Source organism: Podarcis cretensis (genome assembly GCF_951804945.1).
Source record: "Podarcis cretensis genome assembly, chromosome: 5".
In the NCBI taxonomy this organism is placed as follows: domain Eukaryota; kingdom Metazoa; phylum Chordata; class Lepidosauria; order Squamata; family Lacertidae; genus Podarcis; species Podarcis cretensis.
This window is the reverse complement of record NC_137174.1, coordinates 96,888,900-96,908,581: the sequence shown is the minus strand read 5'-3', so window position 1 is coordinate 96,908,581 and position 19,682 is coordinate 96,888,900. Positions and strand designations below refer to the sequence as shown.

General features: G+C 49.5%; 2 protein-coding genes across 4 annotated transcripts in view; both read left to right on the top strand.

Moving 5' to 3' along the window:
• Positions 1-13,116, top strand: part of DVL3 (dishevelled segment polarity protein 3) — a 54,175-nt gene extending 41,059 nt beyond the window's left edge. The window contains exons 9-17 of one of the 3 annotated variants that reach the window (XM_079977883.1): positions 1,103-1,179; positions 1,865-1,932; positions 2,878-2,928; positions 3,045-3,194; positions 5,365-5,496; positions 6,587-6,754; positions 7,367-7,579; positions 8,922-9,314; positions 9,751-13,116. In XM_079977883.1, coding sequence (XP_079834009.1) covers positions 1,103-1,179; positions 1,865-1,932; positions 2,878-2,928; positions 3,045-3,194; positions 5,365-5,496; positions 6,587-6,754; positions 7,367-7,579; positions 8,922-9,314; positions 9,751-9,782 — 1,284 coding nt within the window. In that variant the 3' untranslated portion in view covers positions 9,783-13,116. Of the gene's footprint in view, positions 1-1,102; positions 1,180-1,864; positions 1,933-2,877; positions 2,929-3,044; positions 3,195-5,364; positions 5,497-6,586; positions 6,755-7,366; positions 7,580-8,921 lie in introns of all 3 variants that reach the window. The other 2 variants (XM_079977881.1, XM_079977882.1) reach the window with 2 other exon arrangements.
• Positions 13,117-18,082: 4,966 nt separating this feature from the next.
• The window catches only part of AP2M1 (adaptor related protein complex 2 subunit mu 1), a 30,012-nt gene continuing 28,412 nt past the window's right edge, over positions 18,083-19,682 (top strand). The window contains exon 1 of the mRNA XM_079978127.1: positions 18,083-18,235. The gene's annotated coding sequence lies outside the window, so the exon portion shown is untranslated. The remainder of the gene's footprint in view (positions 18,236-19,682) is intronic.

Here is a 19,682-nt window from a genome sequence, read left to right as displayed (position 1 = left end):
GCCAGCAGTCTACTTCCCAGATCTGATAACTGCCCATGCACAGCTCCTCTGTCTAGTTTGGTTTCAGTTTTGTGACCCTCCTCCAGTCCTCCAGTGTTTAGGCATTGTTCCAAGACACGTACAGCCTCACCTGATTCAGAGGGGAAGGAGAAACATGGCTGGGTGCCACTTTGCTCCGTGATGCTAAATAGAATGAGGGATACAATGGAACCTTGCAAATCCCTGTAGCACAAAGTGTGCCACAAGGCTGAGCAATAGCTCCCTTCTGAAACTCGCCCTGCAGGTAGTAGTGGAACCGCCAGATTACTATAGGCTTCCTAACCCACAGAGCTGGTCCAGAAAGATGCCTTGGTCAATGACATCTAAAGCCACCAAGAGATCAGGAGGAGCAACAGTCAGACTCCTGCTGTTGCGCTCCTGATAAAGGTCATCAGTCAGGACAGCCAAGGCTGTTTCAGCCTGAAGCACAGGACTGAACCCAGACTGGAAAGGGTCAAGGCAATCAGTTTCTTAGAAGACTATCTGATGTGGAGCAGCCACTGCCCTCTCCAGCACATCTCTACCTAGAAAAGGTGGTGGGGCTGGGAAATACTTCTACCTGATGGCGACCAGATTGATCCATCTATCCCAGGGGTCAGCAGACTTACTGCACCTCGGGCTGGTGTCTCCAGCGCCAATCGTGCAGTGAGCTGGAGGGCGGGGGAGCGTGTGCCCATATGTGTGTGCACACACGCTATTTCCGGCGCACTTCCGGGTCAGAGGAGCATCGTAAATAGCTTGTGCACATGTGCACGGGCCTCCTCTGACCTGGATGTGCACTGGAAATAACTTGCACATGCGCAAATAACGCTTGCACATGTGCACAAACTATTTCCAGAGCTTCGGAAGTGGGCAGCCGCGCAGCGCAGTGCCGGTAAGAGCGGGCGGCAGCAGTGGGGGTCGCTGTGGGCTGGATAAATGAGTCCCTTGGGCCTTATCCAGCCCGCAGGCCTTAATTTGGGGATCCCTGATCTATCCCAGTACTGCTGTTGGGCATCTCCACATGTTCATTTAAGATCCATACACTTTTGTGGGGCTCTTACATTTTCATCTTTCTCTGCAGGTGAATGACATCAATTTTGAAAACATGAGCAACGACGACGCTGTGCGAGTGCTGAGGGAGATTGTGCACAAGCCAGGGTAGGTAGCCTTTTCTCCCCCTGCAGCTCCAAGGCAGCTCACTCTCTAAACCTACAACTGTTCTTGGGAGTGTGGGCTTGGTGGCGTCTGGTAATGCAGGGCTGGCGCTCAGTTTCTAGCAGTGCCCCCTGGTGCCCTGCAGAAGACCCATGGCCATCTTGGACTGCTGACTGTTCCAAGTGAGCCTAGAGGACAGTTAAGTCTCGCAGATCAGTAAAAATAAAAATTTTCAAGGAAAGATAGCCCAAGGCTTACAGGTTCATTGTGTGTGAGCAAAAGACAAAGATAGTGGCACCAGCCTTCATCTATTCTAGTTGCTGCATTTGGGTTTGGTGGCAGTGGAATTCTGTTTAGGCAAAATGACAGCCTTTCTGGCCCCTGACACTTTGTTTTCCCCTTTCTGTTATATTATGTTACTTACGTTGATGTAGCAGAAAGAGGAAAACAAAGTGTCAGGGGGCCATTGTTCAAAGCAAGCGAGAGCTTCTCACATGTTTCCCTGTCTTGTTCCATCATAATACCCCAGTACTGAGCTTTAGGGATGTAAAACTCACCCACTCAGTTTATAGGGGAAGATTTATTCTTGTTTCTTCTGCATGTCTAGACATGTGTATGTGGGTGGCTTTTCTGCGAACTGAGCTGACCAGATCTGGTAGCAGTGACAGCCATTATGTTTCTCTTCCAGGCCCATCACTCTGACTGTTGCCAAGTGCTGGGATCCCAGCCCTAGGGGCTGCTTCTCGCTACCCAGGAGTAAGTGGTTTTTGCTTCATTTCTTGGTTTGCTTAGTAGTGTGCATGAGGACTGGTGTTCTATAGAACCAACAGTTAATAACGTGCCCCACCCCAATATTGCCTTGTTGCAGGATGCAAGTGGCCAAGGGAGTTGCATGTTTGAATGCTCCTTTACTGGGACAGAGTGGGGGCTCCTTGTACCCAGAAAAACAGTGTATGGGAGAGAAAGCTAGGCAGAAACCCTTCACCCTGCTAGTTTTACTGCACACAAGGAGATTTTACATACATGAGACCCAGTGTGGTATAGCGGTTAGAGTGCTGGACTGGGATTTGGGGGGCCAGTGTTCAAATCCCCACTCAGCCATGAAGCACCCTGGGAGACCTGGGGTGCCAGTCGCACTGGCTCTCAGCCTAACTTACAGCACATGGTTGTTGGGAGGGCAAAACGGGGGGGGGGGGAAGCATGTTTGCCCCCTTGAGTACCATGGAGAAAGGTGGCATAAAAATGTAACAACAAATATTTTGTAGGCGTGATCCCTCACCTGCATCAGTAATGATGATGATGATGATGATGATGATGATGATGATGATGATGATGTATTACTTATACAAAACCCTATCTTGGCTATCTTGGAAACACCTGACTGCTTCTTTCTGTTGAATGTATAAATTGGCCCTAAGGGTGTGACGGAGGTTTCAAACCCCTTTTTTTCTGGCCCTCTGTTCTGCTCTCTCTCTATCTGCCTCTCTCCTGCCCCTCTCCATCACCCCATGTCTAATCAGTCCCCTATTCCACATCACACCCAAGACAAGCTACTAAGTTAGCAGGCCAATTCCCTGCATGCAGCCCATGCCCCGCATACCCCCCCCCGTGCCCCCCGTGCCCCCTGCCCGCCTCCGCCTAGGGGGAGCTCCCCCCCCCGCACCCCTCGTGTTGATCCTCCCTCTCTTCTTTCTCCCCCAGTTGCTCCCCAGCGGATCTGGGCTGGGCCAGACTCTCCATGCTCCGATCCGGGTGAGTCCCGGCTGATGCTGGGGGAGGACAGGGCTTGCCCAGAGGTGGCGGGTTTGGCGAGAGGGGATGACTCTTGAGGAGGGGGCTTCCTCACGTGCCCTGTGTGTTCCCTTTAGGTGAGCCCATCAGGCCCATTGACCCAGCAGCCTGGGTTTCCCACACCGCAGCAATGACCGGCACCTACCCAGCGTACGGTATGAGCCCATCCATGAGCACAATCACTTCCACCAGCTCCTCCATCACCAGCTCCATCCCAGAAACCGAACGTAAGTCCTCGTGCCTGTGTGTCCCCCACCCCTGCTCGGCTTCTGGTCACCTGCACGCCGTAACCTGATAGGAGCAATACATGCACAGGGGCAAAACCCAGATTTGAGGCTTGGAAAGTGGATGGTTTCCCTCAATAGATCTTGAGCTGCATGGAAAGAGGTGTTTGCTCCATCTTTTGCTAAAGCAACAGGGATGCTTTTAGAAGCTAAATATTTTAAACCAAAGATTGGAGGATGAGCGGGATGAGGGACCTGTGTGAGGCTAGGTGAAACAGAAGGCTACAGAGATTTCTTCACTTAGTTGCTTCTTCTAGGATAATGAGTGTTTCCTGTTTGTTTGTGTGGTCGGTGGGAGAATCAAGAGGGTTGCAAAAAGGAGGGAGGAGAACCCTGAAAACTTTACAGGGCCATCTATTTTTATTTATTACAGTGGTACCTCGCAAGACGAATGCCTCGTAAGACGAAAAACTTGCAAAACGAAAGAGTTTTTCGTTTTTTTAGTTGCTTTGCAAGACGGATTTCCCTATGGGCTTGCTTCGCAAGACGAAAACGTCTTGGAAGTTTGTTTCCTTTGTCTTGCAAGTTTGTTTCCTTTTTCTTAAAACCGTGCATTCACTTCGAGGAGCAACTCATAGCACGCAGTGTGGGAGCCTTTTTTGAGGTTTTTGAAGACTTTGGTGATTTTTGAAGCTTTTCCAAAGTCCGTGCTTTGCAAGACGAAAAAATCGCAAGACGAAAAAACTCACGGAACGAATTAATTTCGTCTTGCGAGGCACCACTGTATATGTATTGGTAGCATTTTTACATCCATGCCTCAAAGCAACTTACACATTGAAAATAAAAATAACAAAAGACATCACATAAACAAGTAGCAGTGTGCAGTGATTTTTCTGGTGGAGCAATATCCTCAGTGAAGCAGCGTTGACTGAATTGCTTGAGATAAATGGCTATGTTTGGGGCTGAAACACTGCAGTGTCCCTTGTAAATGGATTGAAGTTAAGCAGTCGCTGGCTGAAAACCCTGAATGGTCCCAGAACAACTTCAGGGAGCATGGTTTATTCAGGTGGACGCAGTGCTGGCTTCCTGTTAGGCAAATGGTGAGGAAGTTGGAAGATGTGATGCTGAGCACAGGAGAACTTACCCTCTCTTCCAAAAGGGAGCTCAAGAGAGGAAAGGTGGATGTGTTAGGAATTGTGCGTTTGGGACAGCTGCCTCATAGCGCTGGCCTCTGAGTGGGTTTTGGCCAGAGGCTATGAAGTTGGCCCGTTGAGAAGAATGGCAAGGCCTGGTGCTGTAGCATTACTGAAACTAAGCAGATGTGTACCTGATCAGGTGTTTAAGCTGCTCTGAACTTTCTAAAAAAAGCTGTTGTTGAAGGATAAAACAGTCTGGGTAGTAATGGAGGTTGCGTGCCAGGGATTGGCAGGGCTCTGCAGAGCAGATGGAAGGTGTAGCGGGCCAGAAGCTGACCTGGGGGAAGAGGGTCATGATTTATGGGGTTTTGTGCCTCCTGCGAGGCCGCAGCCAGAGATGGGGGAGGAAGGACAGGATGTGCTAGGAGAGGAGGGAGATGCGGTGTCTGAATCCCCTCCCCACTGTCCCCCAGGACTAGGAGCAGCTTGAAGAGGCAGGCACAGCTACAACTTCCGTGTCGAAGGACTCACAGGCTGTCAGATGAGGGTACTTAAGTTTGGGGCAGCCACCCATTGTGGCAGCATTCCAGCTCGGAGCAAAAGCCCGGGGAGGTGCGCTGGCTGCCTGGTCACCAGAAGTGTGTGTGTGTGTGTGTGTGTGTGTGTGTGTGTGTGTGTGTGTGTTTAGTGCACCTCTGGGGCAACTGTAAGTTTGTGCTTTGTCAGTAAAGGATTAAACCACCGGCGATTTGCCCTGCTTGGGCTGGGTGTGCTCAGGGCGTTGTGGTTAGACTGCAGTTGCCTGTTTCTAGGAAAAAGGCAAAGAGCAGCCCAGTATGAGGCCTGCTGCTCTCTCTTTTTGCACCTTCAGTGGTTCTTAGGGGAAATCCTGACCCAAGAAGGATTGCAGAAGCTTAGGGTGTGCCTGTGATGTATTGTTCCCTTGCCCTACCCTCCTGTGTGTGGCACCTTCATGTGCTCCTCTGCCTTTCCATCCCCTCTCATCTCTGCCTCCCTTCCCTCCGTCCGACCCGCAGGTCTCGATGACTTTCACCTGTCCATCCACAGCGATATGGCCACGATTGTCAAAGCCATGGCTTCGCCAGAGTCGGGCTTGGAGGTGCGCGACCGCATGTGGCTGAAGATCACCATCCCCAATGCCTTCATTGGTAAGACGCAGGCCCTCCATAGGGCAAATGGGTGAAGGGCCACGGGAGAACCACTCACTGTTTGCCTCTCCCGAGCAGATAACGGTCTCAAGCCCCTATTTGAGATAAGCGACGGTAACTTCATAAGGAGGACAGGTTAGATGTGTATCAGAGGGAAAACATACTAACCCGTTTGCAAGAGAAGTATCTCTAAAAATAGGATTATACATGGCATCTTCTGCAGAATTGTATTCCTTAGAGTCTCAGCTTTCACTCTCTAGCCCTCAAGATCAGCAGAATAAAGAGGATACTTAGCATTTACACAGTGCACTTAAGTGTTTTATGTGTCCTGTAAGATGGGTCTTACTATGCCTGTCTCACAAGTGGGACTGGGGTGTCCTTGAGGCTGAGAGCATAATGGCTTGTCTGAAATGAGTTCAGGGGTGAGAACAGATTTGGGTCAGAAACTTCTGGTTCACAACCTTCATTCTAAGCCACTGTGTTGCATCAGATCGAGCACAGAGGTTGGTAAGATGTTATTGAGCACGTCAGGAGGAGCATCTAGGTACATTGTGACTCCATCATGACTTCTGAACATCATCTTCTTTATAGCCCAGTAAGCTGGGTGGCGCTGTGGGTTAAACCACAGAGTCTAGGGCTTGCCACTCAGAAGGTCGGCGGTTTGAATCGCCGCGATGGGGTGAGCTTCTGTTATTTGGTCCCAGCTCCTGCCCACCTAGCACGTGACCACGAAAGCACGTCAAGTGCAAGTAGATAAATAGATACCGCTCCAGTGGGAAGGTAAACGGTGTTTCTGTGCGCTGCTCTGGTTCACCAGAAGCAGCTTAGTCATGCTGGCCACATGACCCGGAAGCTGTCTGCGGACAAACGCCGGCTCCCTCGGCCTATAGAGTAAGATGAGCGCGCAACCCCTGAGTCTTCCGCGACTGGACTTAATGGTCAGGGGTACCTTTACCTTTAAGCTGGACTAAGGCAGCAAAAGAAGGCTGGAGCCAGCTTCCCTCCAAGCACCTTCCTCTCCTCAGAGCAGAACAGGGTGCTGTCTGCTTCCATCCTTGCTGAGTCCCTCTTTGCTGCTGTCTCTTGGCAGGATCCGATGTGGTAGATTGGCTCTACCACCATGTAGAAGGCTTCACAGACAGGCGAGAATCCCGCAAGTATGCCAGCAACCTCCTGAAGGCCGGTTACATCCGACACACTGTCAACAAGATCACCTTCTCGGAGCAGTGCTACTACATCTTTGGCGACCTCTGCGGCAGTAAGACTCCTTCTTTGCACTGTGCAGGGGGTGGGGGGAGCAAGAACAGGTAGTGGGTGGTTCTGGCAGGCTCTCAACGTGGCCATCTGTTTCCTGGGAGACTAGAAGTAGGAGAGCCCTCAAAGCAAGCCCATGTGGCTTTACAGAATCATAGAATTGTAGAGTTGGAAGGGAACCCGAGCTCATCTAGTCCAGCCCCTACAATGCAGGAATCACAGCTGAAGAATCCACGACAGATGGCCACCCAAACTCTGCCTAAAAATCTGCAAGGAAGGAGAGTCCACCACCTCCCGAGGGAGTCTGCTCCACTGTCAAAACAGCTCTTATCATCAGAAAGTTCTTCCTAAAGTTCAGTTGGAGTCTCCTTTTTTGTTGAACCTGACACCGTCCTTTCCCTTTCGTCCTGTATTTTGGAGTCAGACTAGTCACCTTCTCTGTGGGGATCTTTAGCTTTCAATCAAAAACTCCCCACCAGGAGATAAGCATCCTCCCATGCTGCCCACTCCCTCTCTGCACTACAACCTGAATTTCATAGGTAAGAAATGAGGATAAGCTCACTTATGCCCTTGCTCCTGGTGTAACCTTTGCCCTTTCTCTGTCCCTGTTCCACAGACCTGGCCAGCCTGTCCTTGCATGACCACGATGGGTCCAGCGGCGCCTCCGATCAGGACACCTTGGCTCCTTTGCCTCACCCAGGAGCTGCCCCATGGCCCATGGCCTTCCCCTACCAGTATCCGCCACCCCATCCATACAACCCCCACCCTGGATTTCCTGACCCAGGCTACAGCTATGGAGGCGGAAGCGCGGGCAGCCAGCACAGCGAAGGTAAATGTGAGCCGTGTGGGACATGGGAGGAATTCCTCCCATGCCATAAAGATCGTATCACATGCAAGCACTTGTTAAGTCTGAACAGCTGGACTTCCTCTTGAGGAGCAACCTCGCTTCTGCCCAGAGATAAATGGGCCAAGTGGGTTTGGGGAGGGATTTGTTCCTTTGGACTGCAGGTGTTTGTTAGGGTCAGGTTCTTGTGGGTGTGCCAGAGCCTGCATTTGCTCAGTTGTGAACCTCTTTTGGCATCTCTTTGTCAAAGCCAGAAGGTTTAGTGGCTGATCCCAAGGTTGTGAGATCTGCTTAGAGTCCCTGTGGTTCCCAACGTGGGGCACATGCCCCACGGGGGGGCGGGGATTTGATTTTTAAGGGGGGCAATTCGGGAATGAGTTATTAACAGTGAATGGCCTTTTTAGGTTTCCTCCACATGAATAGGAGTTCACTTTTTGAATAATAAGAATTATATGTCACGGCAGGGTGTGTGTGTGACATCAGGATTTTAGAGATGCTTAGGTGGGGCATGGCCAAAAAAAGATTAGGAACCACTGGCTTAGACCTTTGGGGGGAATTTCATTTAGGGCAGAGAGATCAGCTGAAAGTATTCAGAGCCTTCTCTGTAGCAGCATCCAGATGATACCCAAAGGCCCTTCTCGGTAGTGGCGCCCGCCCTATGGAACGCCCTTCCATCAGATGTCAAGGAAATTAACAATTATCTGACTTTTAGAAGACATCTGAAGGAAGCCCTGTTTAGGGAAGTTTTTAATGTTTGATGTTTTATCGCTTTGTATTATTATTATTATTATTATTATTATTATTATTATTATTATTCTGTTGGGAGCTGCCCAGAGTGGCTGTGGAAACCCAGACAGATCAGCAGAGTATAAATATTATTATTATTATTATTATTATTATTATTATTATTATTAAATCCCGGGAGATCTGTTTGGCTTTTGCCCTGGCCGTGTTTTAATGTTGCCTGATGGCCTTTCTTTATTTCTGAAGGCAGCTGTGTATAGGGGAGTTTTGTAATGTTTGGTGTCCTAATGTGTTTTAATTTACTGGAAGATGCCCAGAGCCTTTTGTTATATGATTGTCATTTTCCTTCTACTGGAGATGATATAACAACAACAACAACAAAATTAGTATAACATCCCTGCCGCTTTGCTTCCTGCTCCCCACTATTTGCCTGGCTTCCCACTTTTGTGCTGCACTTCCATGGACTTTGGGCCCAATCCAGCAAAGTGACAGCTGGAGGCTCCTGTGAGGTTATTCCTACCTATTCTGATGGGCCTGACCCAAATATTCTCTTGTCCTCCCCCCCCCCCAATTTCTTGTGCAGGAAGCCGGAGCAGCGGCTCCAACCGCAGCGGCAGCGAGAGGAGGAAGGAGCGAGAGCCCAAGGCCGGGGAGTCCAAGTCGGGTGGCAGCGGCAGTGAGTCGGACCACACCAGCCGCAGCAGCATGCGGAGGGAGCGAGCAGCCAGCGAGCGCTCGGTGCCGGCCAGCCAGCGCAGCCACCACTCGATGGCTCACAGCATCCGCAGCCACCACAGCCAGCAGTCCTACGGGCCTCCTGGCCTGCCGCCTCTCTACAGCCCCCCGATGCTGCTGATGCCTCCGCCGCCTTCCGCCCTGGGACCCCCAGGGGCTCCCCCTGGCCGAGACCTGGCCTCTGTGCCCCCTGAACTGACGGCCAGTAGACAGTCATTCCGAATGGCCATGGGCAACCCCAGTGAGTTCTTTGTGGATGTAATGTGAAACGTCGCCCCTCCCTCCGCCTGCCTGCCGCCCCCGTTGGTTTTGTCTCCTAGGAACAGCCCGGCCTGTGGGGGATTCCTTTTCTTTTCTTTTTTTGGTCTTGGCAATTATGAAAAGGGAAAAAACCCCCGAAAATAAACTGAACTAAATGTTTTTGATTCTAATCCCTGCCTGCAAGAGGGCCCGGCAGCCTCGCCTGAACCACCCCTGGACTTGATTGCAGAGGCGCGTTTCCCCCCCCCTTGCTTGTGCCAACCCCTCCCCCCATAACCCCTTCTCTAACCCATTAATCCGCATCTGCCTGGGGACTCTGCTGCTCGCCTGTGTTTTCCCTGCCGGCTCACTTCTCCTGCCCTAAACACCTGCCCTCTTTCTTCTCGCCCCTTTTTGTGTCCCTCTCTGTCGAGCAGCCAAGAATTACGGGGTCTTTGACTTCCTCTGAGCTGGCCGCCCGTGCTGGGGAGAGCTGCAGCGTGCTGTGGTGGTTGGGCTCCCCCACAACCGAGGAAGATGCAGAGCCCTGCAGGCAGGCACTTGGCCATGTGGGGGCTGAAGATGGCTTCTTTCCATCCTGGTGGAAGGTGCCCCACCTTATCCATAACCCCGGGAAGGGAGCAGGGCTCAGATCCAGCTGTGCCTTCAGTCTTCCATCTGATAAGATGTAGCAGCTTGGTGGCCACTGGCATGAGGTTGAGAGGAGATCTCCCACCTTGCCAGGCAGGTGAGAGTTCCCCTTGAGAGCTTCTCAGATGGTGATAAGAGCTGGAAGCCGCCAAAGAGGCTCACACTCTTCCTTGATTCTTTGCCTCCCATGTCTTGATTAGCGCCAATAGCGAGAGTGCCAACTCCCAGTGTCCATAGTTCATGTTCCTGGAGGTACTACAGGTACAAGTGCCCCCCTTTCTAATACGCTTTCTTTCTCTACCCGAGCACTCATGGTGAGCTATCTTCTTGCTGTATCTCTTCGACGTCCAGTGGCCTGTTTAGTAGAGCCTTTTTTACTGCCACCTTTTCACACCCAGGTCTCTCTTGTGCCCATCAGTCCGTTGTCTCTTAAGCCAAGCTGTTTTTAGATGCTCTCTGCTCTCAGCCTGCTCCACTGTGTCGTTTATGCCGTGCATCCACACTACATAACCCTGGCAGCAGTATCCCTAGGCATTTCCTCTGCCCACCTCCCCCTCTTCTTTGTCTCCTACCTCCCTTTCATCCTTCCTTTTCTTTTTAACAATCCCAAAACTGAAAAAGTGATGGAGGGGGGGGGGAAGAGATGGGGGATGGGGAGGTAGACAAATATCATCAAAAAGATAATTTCATTAGCACAAATAGTATGAAATAAGTTCTGTGGGATTCAGGTTTTTAAGCAGAGGTTGGAAGGCCACACGTCATGTGTGATCTAGTTGCGATTCCTGCATTGCAGGGGTTTGGACTGGATGAACTTCCAGCTCTACAATTCTATGAGGATTTTAACAAAGAAACTTTTGGGGTCGTCATGGTTGTGAACATGGGTGGATCTCCAAAATAAGAAGAGTTGCTGCACTAGGCTTATGTCCCAGGGGCCAGATGAGTTGCCCCAAGTGGACCCCTGCACCATGATTGCCAGAAGCAAAATAAACAATAAACTTATGCGGTGCTCCTGTTCACTGTTCCTGTCACGCAGCATTGTCCTCTGCTATGATGCTGCAGTCCGTTTCCCTCCTCCCCCAAACATCCATTCATCTTTCCTTGGCCATTGAGAATACACTGAAATTTTTATTGGGATGTTTTTAGGGTCTCCCCCCAAAAAAGTATTTTATGTACTCCAGCAAATATCAGATTGCTGAGCCTCCTCCCTCTTGGATGCAGAAGTCTAATAAATATTTTAACTGTATTTTTAACCATAACTATTCTCAACCATAGCTTCTACTAGAGGTGTGCTTAATTTACCCAAATGCCAAATTGTTTTGCTGCAGCTCCATCACCCAGGCTAAGGATCAGTGAGGAGTGGCTGTCTGTCCATAGCTTTTTCCTCTGCTACTTTTTAAAGACTGCTGTGGTGATCTGTAATCATGGACTCTTCCCTTTGATAGCTGAGGGACAAGTAGTAAGTTTACCAATGAACTATGACCACGTTTATTCTGAACGTGCCCAAGGTTAGCTGAAGCCTCACCCTTAACTTAGACCAGCACATTTTATGCCAGTTGTCATGCCACTATCCATCCCAAACTGATGCTGAGCCATGCTTGGAAACGAGGCCTAACTTTTCACTGTTGTGCATGGAAGAGGGGGCTTTAAAAATGTACTCTCCAAGCTGAGTTCTTGCTTCTGCTGTCCCCACCCTCTGAAAGAGCACCAGCACACCAGTGAAAAGCAAGTGAGCGGGGCATGTGTAGAAAATAAGGGCTCACTATTGTCTCCCCTGCAGTCCTTTCCTTCGCAGCTGTTAGGCCTTTCTGGTTTCTTCCCTTTTCTTCTCGGGCACAAGTGCAGCAAGGTTTGGGCTTGAAGGTGGGGGGAAAGAGTCCCACAACCAAGCCCAGACTGCTCTGTGGGCACACTCTGCATTTCTTGTGTGTCTGGGGTATAAGCAAGGCCTCTGGCTTATCTGGATTGCTTGCAGCTGTGCTGCAACATAGACACTCCAGAATCACACATGGGGCAATGTCAGTTTCCAAAACATTCCTAGCCCTCACACTTGCAGGGGGAGCACAGTGGCCATGTTTGCTAAATCATAGAAAATACAAATGGTTGAAGAAGGGATTTAGGAAGTCCAGAGAGATCTTCACCCAGTGTAGCGCTGTGCCCTTCCTTGTGGATTCTGTTTAATCCCGCTGCCTTTTCTATACTTGCCCTCTCCACTGCATTTCTCAGTGAATCCTAGCCCATCCTTCTTGGCCACTCATGTGCAGAATTTCTTACATCTGCAGGCAGGGAAGGCTTGCAATAGAGGAGTTATACTAAACTGCAAAGCACACATACAGTCATGCATGACTTTACACAATTTTCACGCAGTTTCCCGTACAGAAGTTCTTGTAGGAAAGTCATCACACGTGAAGCAATACTTAACTCTGCTTGCTATGGCAGGGATTTGTTCAGTGGAGAATTCCAGAGCCCTTGACCATCCCACGCCAATGCAAAAATTTGTACGATTTATCACAGCCCACCTTTAGCTAAACTGCTTTTGTGCTCTTGCCAAGGACCTGGTTGGGAGAAGCACCCTCTATTATACGGTACATTCTAGTCCCCTTGTGGCCCATAACCACATTTGGCCTTCCTGCCATGCAACAGTTGTCTTCTGCACCAAATGTCAACCATTTTTGGAATGTCTTGTGGGGTTTGTTGTTTTTAAGATTGAAGTGTTCCTTCCCTCCCGCTTTCCTCTCCAGTCTAGCATCGGCTCCCCCTTTTTTGCTAGTCCCCTACGCCCACCACCGTGATGCCAGTTCTTCTACACCTTTGCCACTGCTCTGCTCATTTGGTCTTTTGAACCATTTGCCCCCTTTCTGCCTACCATTAGTCTCTCTTTCAGGGCATTGCCCATGATCTCAAGTGTCAAGTTGCCAGTCCTCCCTCCCTCCTCCTCCTGGTGCTATATTACCATTCTGTCTTCCCTCTTCCTCCTCCTTCCTCACCTGGTACTACGTCGACATCTTGGCTCTCTTTTCAACTCCTTTCCCCCCACTTTGGTGCTATTTTCTCTCGTCACACATATTGCCCCTTCCCTCACACACCCTTCGGTTTTATATAAATTGAAACCACCCTACTTGTTTTTATTTATAAAATAGTTTTATTGGACTCCACCTTGCCTGTGTGTGGTTCATTTTTGTCAGTGTCCAAAAGATTTAACCTGCCCCTTGTACACATGACATCATCATAATCATATACAGTCGTACCTTGGATCCTGAATGCCTTGGTACTCGGACGTTTTGGCTCTCGAATGAAGCAAATTCGAAAGTGAGTGTTCCGGTTTGTGAACGTTCTTCAGAACCCGAATGTCCGACGGGGCTTCTGCGGCTTCCAATTGGCTGCAGCCAATCAGCTTCCTGCAGCCAATCAGAAGCAACATTTTGGAAGTCAAACGGACTTCCAGAACGGATTCTGTTTGACTTCCAAGGTACGACTGTATTTATTATTAATTATTATTATGTATGCGCTGCCCGTGTGACTGGGTTGCCCCAGCCACTTTGGGTGGCTCCCGACAAAAAATAGTAAAAAACACAATACTACAACACACACTAAAAACGTCCCTGAACAGAGCTGCCTTCAATGTCTTTTGAAAAGCACATAGGTGTTTTATCAGTTTGGCATCTGCTAGGAGGGCGTTCCACAGGGTGGGCATGACTGCCGAAAAGCCCCTCTGCTGGGTTCCCTCTAACCTCCCCTCTTACAATGGGGGAACCACCAGAAGACCCTTGGCGCTGGATCTCAGCGTCTTGGCTGAGTGAGATGCTCTGGCCCCATTCACATTTTCAGCTTTCATTTCGCTATGTCTACACACCCACATACTTCAGTGCTTATGGAAATGCCCCTTTTGGCTTCCTCCTGCTTCTGGAGTAGAGCCCAAGCACTGAATGAGGTTTTGGAGCAGTTTCTTGGGATGCTGTGGCTCAAATGCAAGCCTGGTTTCCAGGGGAGACCATTGTACAAAAAGGAGCAATGGGACAGATAGGAAGCAGGGGAAAGAGGGCCACGGCAGAGGTGAGAATGCAAAAGAAGAAAGAGGAGATGTTAAAAACAAAGGGGGAATGGAATAGAGAATAAAATACCAAGTGGACAAGAAAAGAATGGAAGAAAGGGATGTGTAAAATAGAAGGAAAAGGTTGTGGAGAAAACAAGCAATGGTAAAATGGGGGGGGGGGGTGGTTCTTCTGAAAAGGCAGGTAAATGTGAAGGAGGAGCAACACCCTGCACACAGTGGCAACAGCACACAGAAGCCACTTTCTGCTGTTCACCAACACCTGTGTCAGCTCCCCGTCCCAGTGGTTGTCAATGGTGTCTACAATTTTCCATCCCTCAGCAGAAGAGTGAACTGGAAGGAAGGCAAAGATGCAGCAGGCTCTACCAGCAAGTAGCAGATGAGTTGCAATTGGAACCTCACGATGTATTTTGACAGTACAGTGAGCTTGGGAAATTGAGAATTTTCAGGCAATTATCTATGCAAACGGGACAAGATAACAAGGCACTGGTGCACTTCAAGTGAATGGGAATAAACTCACCAACCTATTCTGCCTTGCTCAGACCGCACCTGGAATACTGTGTCCAGTTCAGGGTGCTACTATTTAAGAAGGCTGTTGACAAGCTGGAACATGGGCAGACAAAGGTAACAAGATGACCGCAACGGTCTGAAAACCAAGCCTTATGAGGAATGGTTGAAGGAGCTGGGTATATTTAGCCTGGGAAAGAGGAGACTGAAAGAAGATCTAGTTGGTTTTTTCGATGGGAACTCAAGCACACTCGGTACCAGCACCTCCATCTTCAGATATTTAAAGGGCTGCCACATGAAAGATGGAGCGAGCTTGTTTTCTCCTCTGGGTGGTAGGACCCGTACCAATAGATTCAAATTACAAGAAAGGGTGTATATATAGGTATGGGGGTGTCGTACTCAACTAAGTTTTACTCAGAGCAGATCCACTGAAATTAATGGACTTAGCCATGTTCATTAAATTCAGCTAGTGTACTCGGAATAATACCATCCATCAACTACACACAAACAAATGTTGAGAAAAACATGTAGTACATGCTTCTGGAACTATATGGACGACTTCAGAATGCAGGCAGTGGCTCATTTTTCTTGAGAGATTTTTCTTCTTCAGCCTGTCTGTTCATCTGCTATGCAGTTGCTCTGTTGGCAAAAATAAGTCTTGTGGCTCCTTAAACACTATTTTGGGGGCAGAAACTTCATAATACTGCTACCCCTCCATCAGCTTTTTTTATCTACAAGTCTTTTTGAAGTGTCTATTTCTAAAAATAAAACAGACAGGACAAGCCTTTGTTTTGTGGGGGGAAACCCAAAAATGATCAGTGTTCTTTGGCTGCCTGTAATTCCCTTTGTTTAAGTTCAATTTACTTGAGTTGCTTGGTGCTATTTACAGCCAGACATGACAGTATGGCATGGATATAAAACATACATGTGATAAATGCCCTTTAGATTATGTTTGTTAGCTGCCTGTGGGGTATAAATCTTAATGAATTACAGTGGCCAGGTCTAAAAGAGAACAGGTTATTTAATGGGCATATAAAAGATGGAATTTATACATCTCTAACAGGTGTAATGGGACGCGGGTGGCGCTGTGGGTTAAACCACAGAGCCTAGGACTTGTCGATCAGAAGGGCGGCGGTTCGAATCCCCGCGACGGGGTGAGCTCCCGTTGCTCGGTCCCTGCTCCTGCCAACCTAGCAGTTCGAAAGCACATCAAAGTGCAAGTAGATAAATAGGTACTGCTCCGGCGGGAAGGGAAACGGCGTTTCCGTGCGCTGCTCTGGTTTGCCAGAAGCGGCTTAGTCATACTGGCCACATGACCCGGAAGCTGTATGCTGGCTCCCTTGGCCAATAAAGCGAGATGAGCGCCGCAACCCCAGAGTCGGCCACGACTGGACCTAATGGTCAGGGGTCCCTTTACCTTTACCTAGCAGGTGTAAAGAAGAGGGCATTTCAGCAGGTGTAGCTTGTCACCCCCTTCCCTTTAAGCATCCATGTGTATTACTTTACTTCTGAATCACACAATTAACACTTTCCTTCTCCCACCTGCGGCCAATTACCGCTGCATTCCTAATAGGACAAAACCAATTTGTCATTCCGTTTTTGAAAAAACAATACTCTGAAGAACGCAAATAATAACACCATCATTACAGGAAATAAAATGTGAGTTTTGCTTCTGCCAGCTTGATGCACAGCTCATTTCAAATGAGCAGTTTTGTTTTTAGAAATATATAATACATTTTTAAAAGTTAATTATAAAAATTACTGGAAGGAGCATCCATGAAAAGGCTCAGCCAGCCTCTCCCCTGTTAAATGTTTTGTATGGTTCAAAGTAGGGTTGCAAATTTTTCTTTTACTGTTTTGTAAACAGCTTTGAGGGTTGGTTTTTATTTGCAGTCAAGTGGTGAATAAATTGTGTGCATGCCTGATGATCATCTTCCAAAGCAACTACAGTGGTACCTCAGGTTACATATGCTTCAGGTTACAGACTCCGCTAACCCAGAAATAGTGCTTCAGGTTAAGAACTTTGCTTCAGGTTCAGCTCCAGAAGATTTATATCTGTTGTAGATACAACAGAGAGAGAGTCTAGCTTGCTTACATTTGGCATCAAACCAAGGTGCACCGAACCTGGGTTGGTCTCGGTTAACCAGGTGAGCCGGCATCGTAAAGAAGCTAGTTAAATCTGCAGAGAAGTGGGAGAACCACTCCAGTATCTTATTTGGTTCAGACAACTCCGCCAATGAAACAATAAGGGATTCGGAGATATTCCTCTGGAAGAATTCTGCATATTTTTGGGCCTGTTTCATAGACCATTTAATGCCTCTTACTTGAGCTGTGGCATTTAAACCTACATGAGTTGAGTGTGTACCGCTAACCGGGTGCCAGTCAAGCGATAGCTTGGCAGCTAGAGGTAGGTGGTCACTGGAATGTATATTATCTACTTTGAAATAAAAGAAGTTTGAAAATAGGTCTTCTGAAACTAGAAGATAATCTAGGACACTATTTGATGATGTGCCCAAGTGAGTGAATTCACCTGGCACGTCTGGAGGGCAGTTGCCATTTAAAAGAACAGGATGAGAACAGAAATCGTGCTCCGGCGGTGTGGCGGCAGCAGGAGGCCCCATTAGCTAAAGTGGTGCTTCAGATTAAGAACAGTTTCAGGTTAAGAAGGGACCTCCGGAACGAATTAAGTACTTAACCCGAAGTACCACTGTACCCGATTCCGAACTTAAAAATGGAAAGCGTAATGCTGGTGGTCAACAAAAGAGGTTTAAAGACTGTCTCAAGGCAAATCTAAAAAAATTTAGTATAAACACTGACAACTGGGAAACACTGGCCTGCGAGCGCTCCAGTTGGAGAACAGCCTTTACCAAAGGTGTCATGGGCTTTGAAGATGCTTGAACTCAGGACGAAAGGGAGAAACGTGCCAAGAGTTAGGCACGCTTGGCAAATCCACACCATGATCAACTCCCATCCGGAAATCTCTGTCCCCACTGCGGAAGAACGTGTGGATCCAGAATTGGCCTCCACAGTCACTTAGGGACTCATTATTAAAACTGTGTTTATGGAAGACAATCTTACTTGGCTACGAGGGATCGCCAAAGAAGAAGAAATTGCACGAAATGTCACAGCTGGGTGGTGGTGGTGGGGAGATGTCTCTGCCTGCCCCAGTGCAAGCTCCACCTGCTGAAAATCCCTCTGCAAAAATAAAAAAGGCAACCCTCAACTCAACCCTATTAAAAGTGCAGGAGCCTCGTCCACTTTTCCCACTAAATAAAAATAATATAAAATAAAATACCCCCCCCCCCCCCCCGCTCAGTATGCAACAGCGGCAGCCTCATCATCCCGTAAGCAGTTTCTGTAATCGAACGGAGGGATATAAACTACACTTCCCATCGTGCCTTGCACGCCACCTCCGCCTCGAATGGAACCCGCGATCTTGCGCGTTGCATTCTGGGTTCAGCAGCAGTAATCGGCCCCGCCCCTCCTCCCCGGCACCCGCTCGTCCTTAACCACCATCCCGAACTCGCCCTCGCCCTCTCTAAGGAGGGCGGCAGCGCATGCGTCCTGGGGCCCGGGCGCGACCCGCGCGTGCGCAGTGGCGGCGGCTCTGCAGTGATAGGGGAGGGGGGAGCGGCCGCCATCTTGCCAGTCGGTGCCGGAGGGGGCGCAGCTGGAAGGACCGGCAGCGGCAGCCGCCTCAGCGACGGCGCCACTAGGTGAGTCCGGCCGGGCGGTGGTCGCCGCTTCTTCTTCTTCTTGCGGCCCATTTGCCGGCTCTTTCGTCGTTAGGGTGGTTGTCCTTGTGGCTCCTTCTGTTCTGAGAGGGGCCTCGCCGACGCGGGCTGGGCTCGTCCTCCTCCTGAGGGGCTTCTGCTTCGCCCTTGAGGGCCGCTGTCCCTAAGCCTCTTCCAGCCTTCGAGGGATGTGGTCGGGCGCCCTTTCCCGGGAAGCTTTCTAGCGTTTAATTACGTTTTTCTATACGTTGGGCGCCTCCCAGAGTGGCTGGGGCAACCCAGTCAGATGGGCGGGGTACAAATAATGTTATTATTATTTATTCTCAATTAATTAATTAATGTGGCCTGCCGGAAGCGGGTTTCTGAGGGAGAGAATCGCCCTTCAGCAAACGGGGCGTGCGAATAACGGGCTGCCTTTTCCCTCTTCTGGCGTGAAGCTTCCCATGGCCGCTTCGGCTTTTCCGAGCAAAAACACCACCGCACGTTCTCGGTAAGGCTGTGTCTCCTCCGGGTGCTCGTGGCTGTTCTGGGTAGGATCGGGACGAGCCCGTTGCTCGCGAGGAGCCTCCCATTAGGCTTGGCACTCGCGGAGCGCAGGAAGCAGCCTCATGCCGAGGCCACCCAGCTCAGTGTTGGCGGCACTGGCTGGCAGCGGCTCTCCGGGGTTTTTGCTGGCCCTCCCTAGAGATGTGGTCAGGGGTCCTGACCTGGGACTTCCTGCTTCGCGAGGCAGGCTGTCTACCAGTTAGCTTTGGCCCAGAGGCGGGGTTAGAAGGGAGGGATTCTGTACAGAGAGACAGTGTGGTGTAGTGGTTAGTGTTGGGCCTGGGAGACTAGAGTTCAAATCCCTACTCGTTGGGTGAACCTGGCCTATTTACTGCCTCTCAGCCTAACCTACTTCACAGGGCTGTCTTGGGGATTAAATGAGGAGATCCATGTGTGATGCCTTGAGGTCCTTGGAGAAAAAGGTGCGCTATAGATGCAAGAAATGATTAAATTTAAATAAATCAATCCTGCAGGGTGTGTGAGGCCTGTTGGTTTTGAACTTGGGTCAGGGGGAAAGGCAGCGGTCCGTCCTCATCACTCTCTTCATCCCTTATTTATAATGCTTCTGAAATTACTCAACTGGCATGCAGCGAATCCTCAGCGTGAGGTAGAAAGGCCTTGCGTGGTTCCCCCATGAGTAAGTCCCTTTGCCTTTGGTCCTTTACCTTTTGAGCGCATTAAGTCAGAAATTGTATTTTGAGGGCAGTGCTGGCTGTCCCAATGTTTGAGGCTCTATGCAGCTTAATGCAGAATTGGAAAGCTACAAATGTTTGTCCCCCCCCCCCAAACCTGGGGTCCTGTTGATGTAATAGCTCAGGAGTGTTGGGCTTCAAATTTGGCTAGCATTTGTGGGATCGGGGCCAAGTTAGTATGACTCAATATT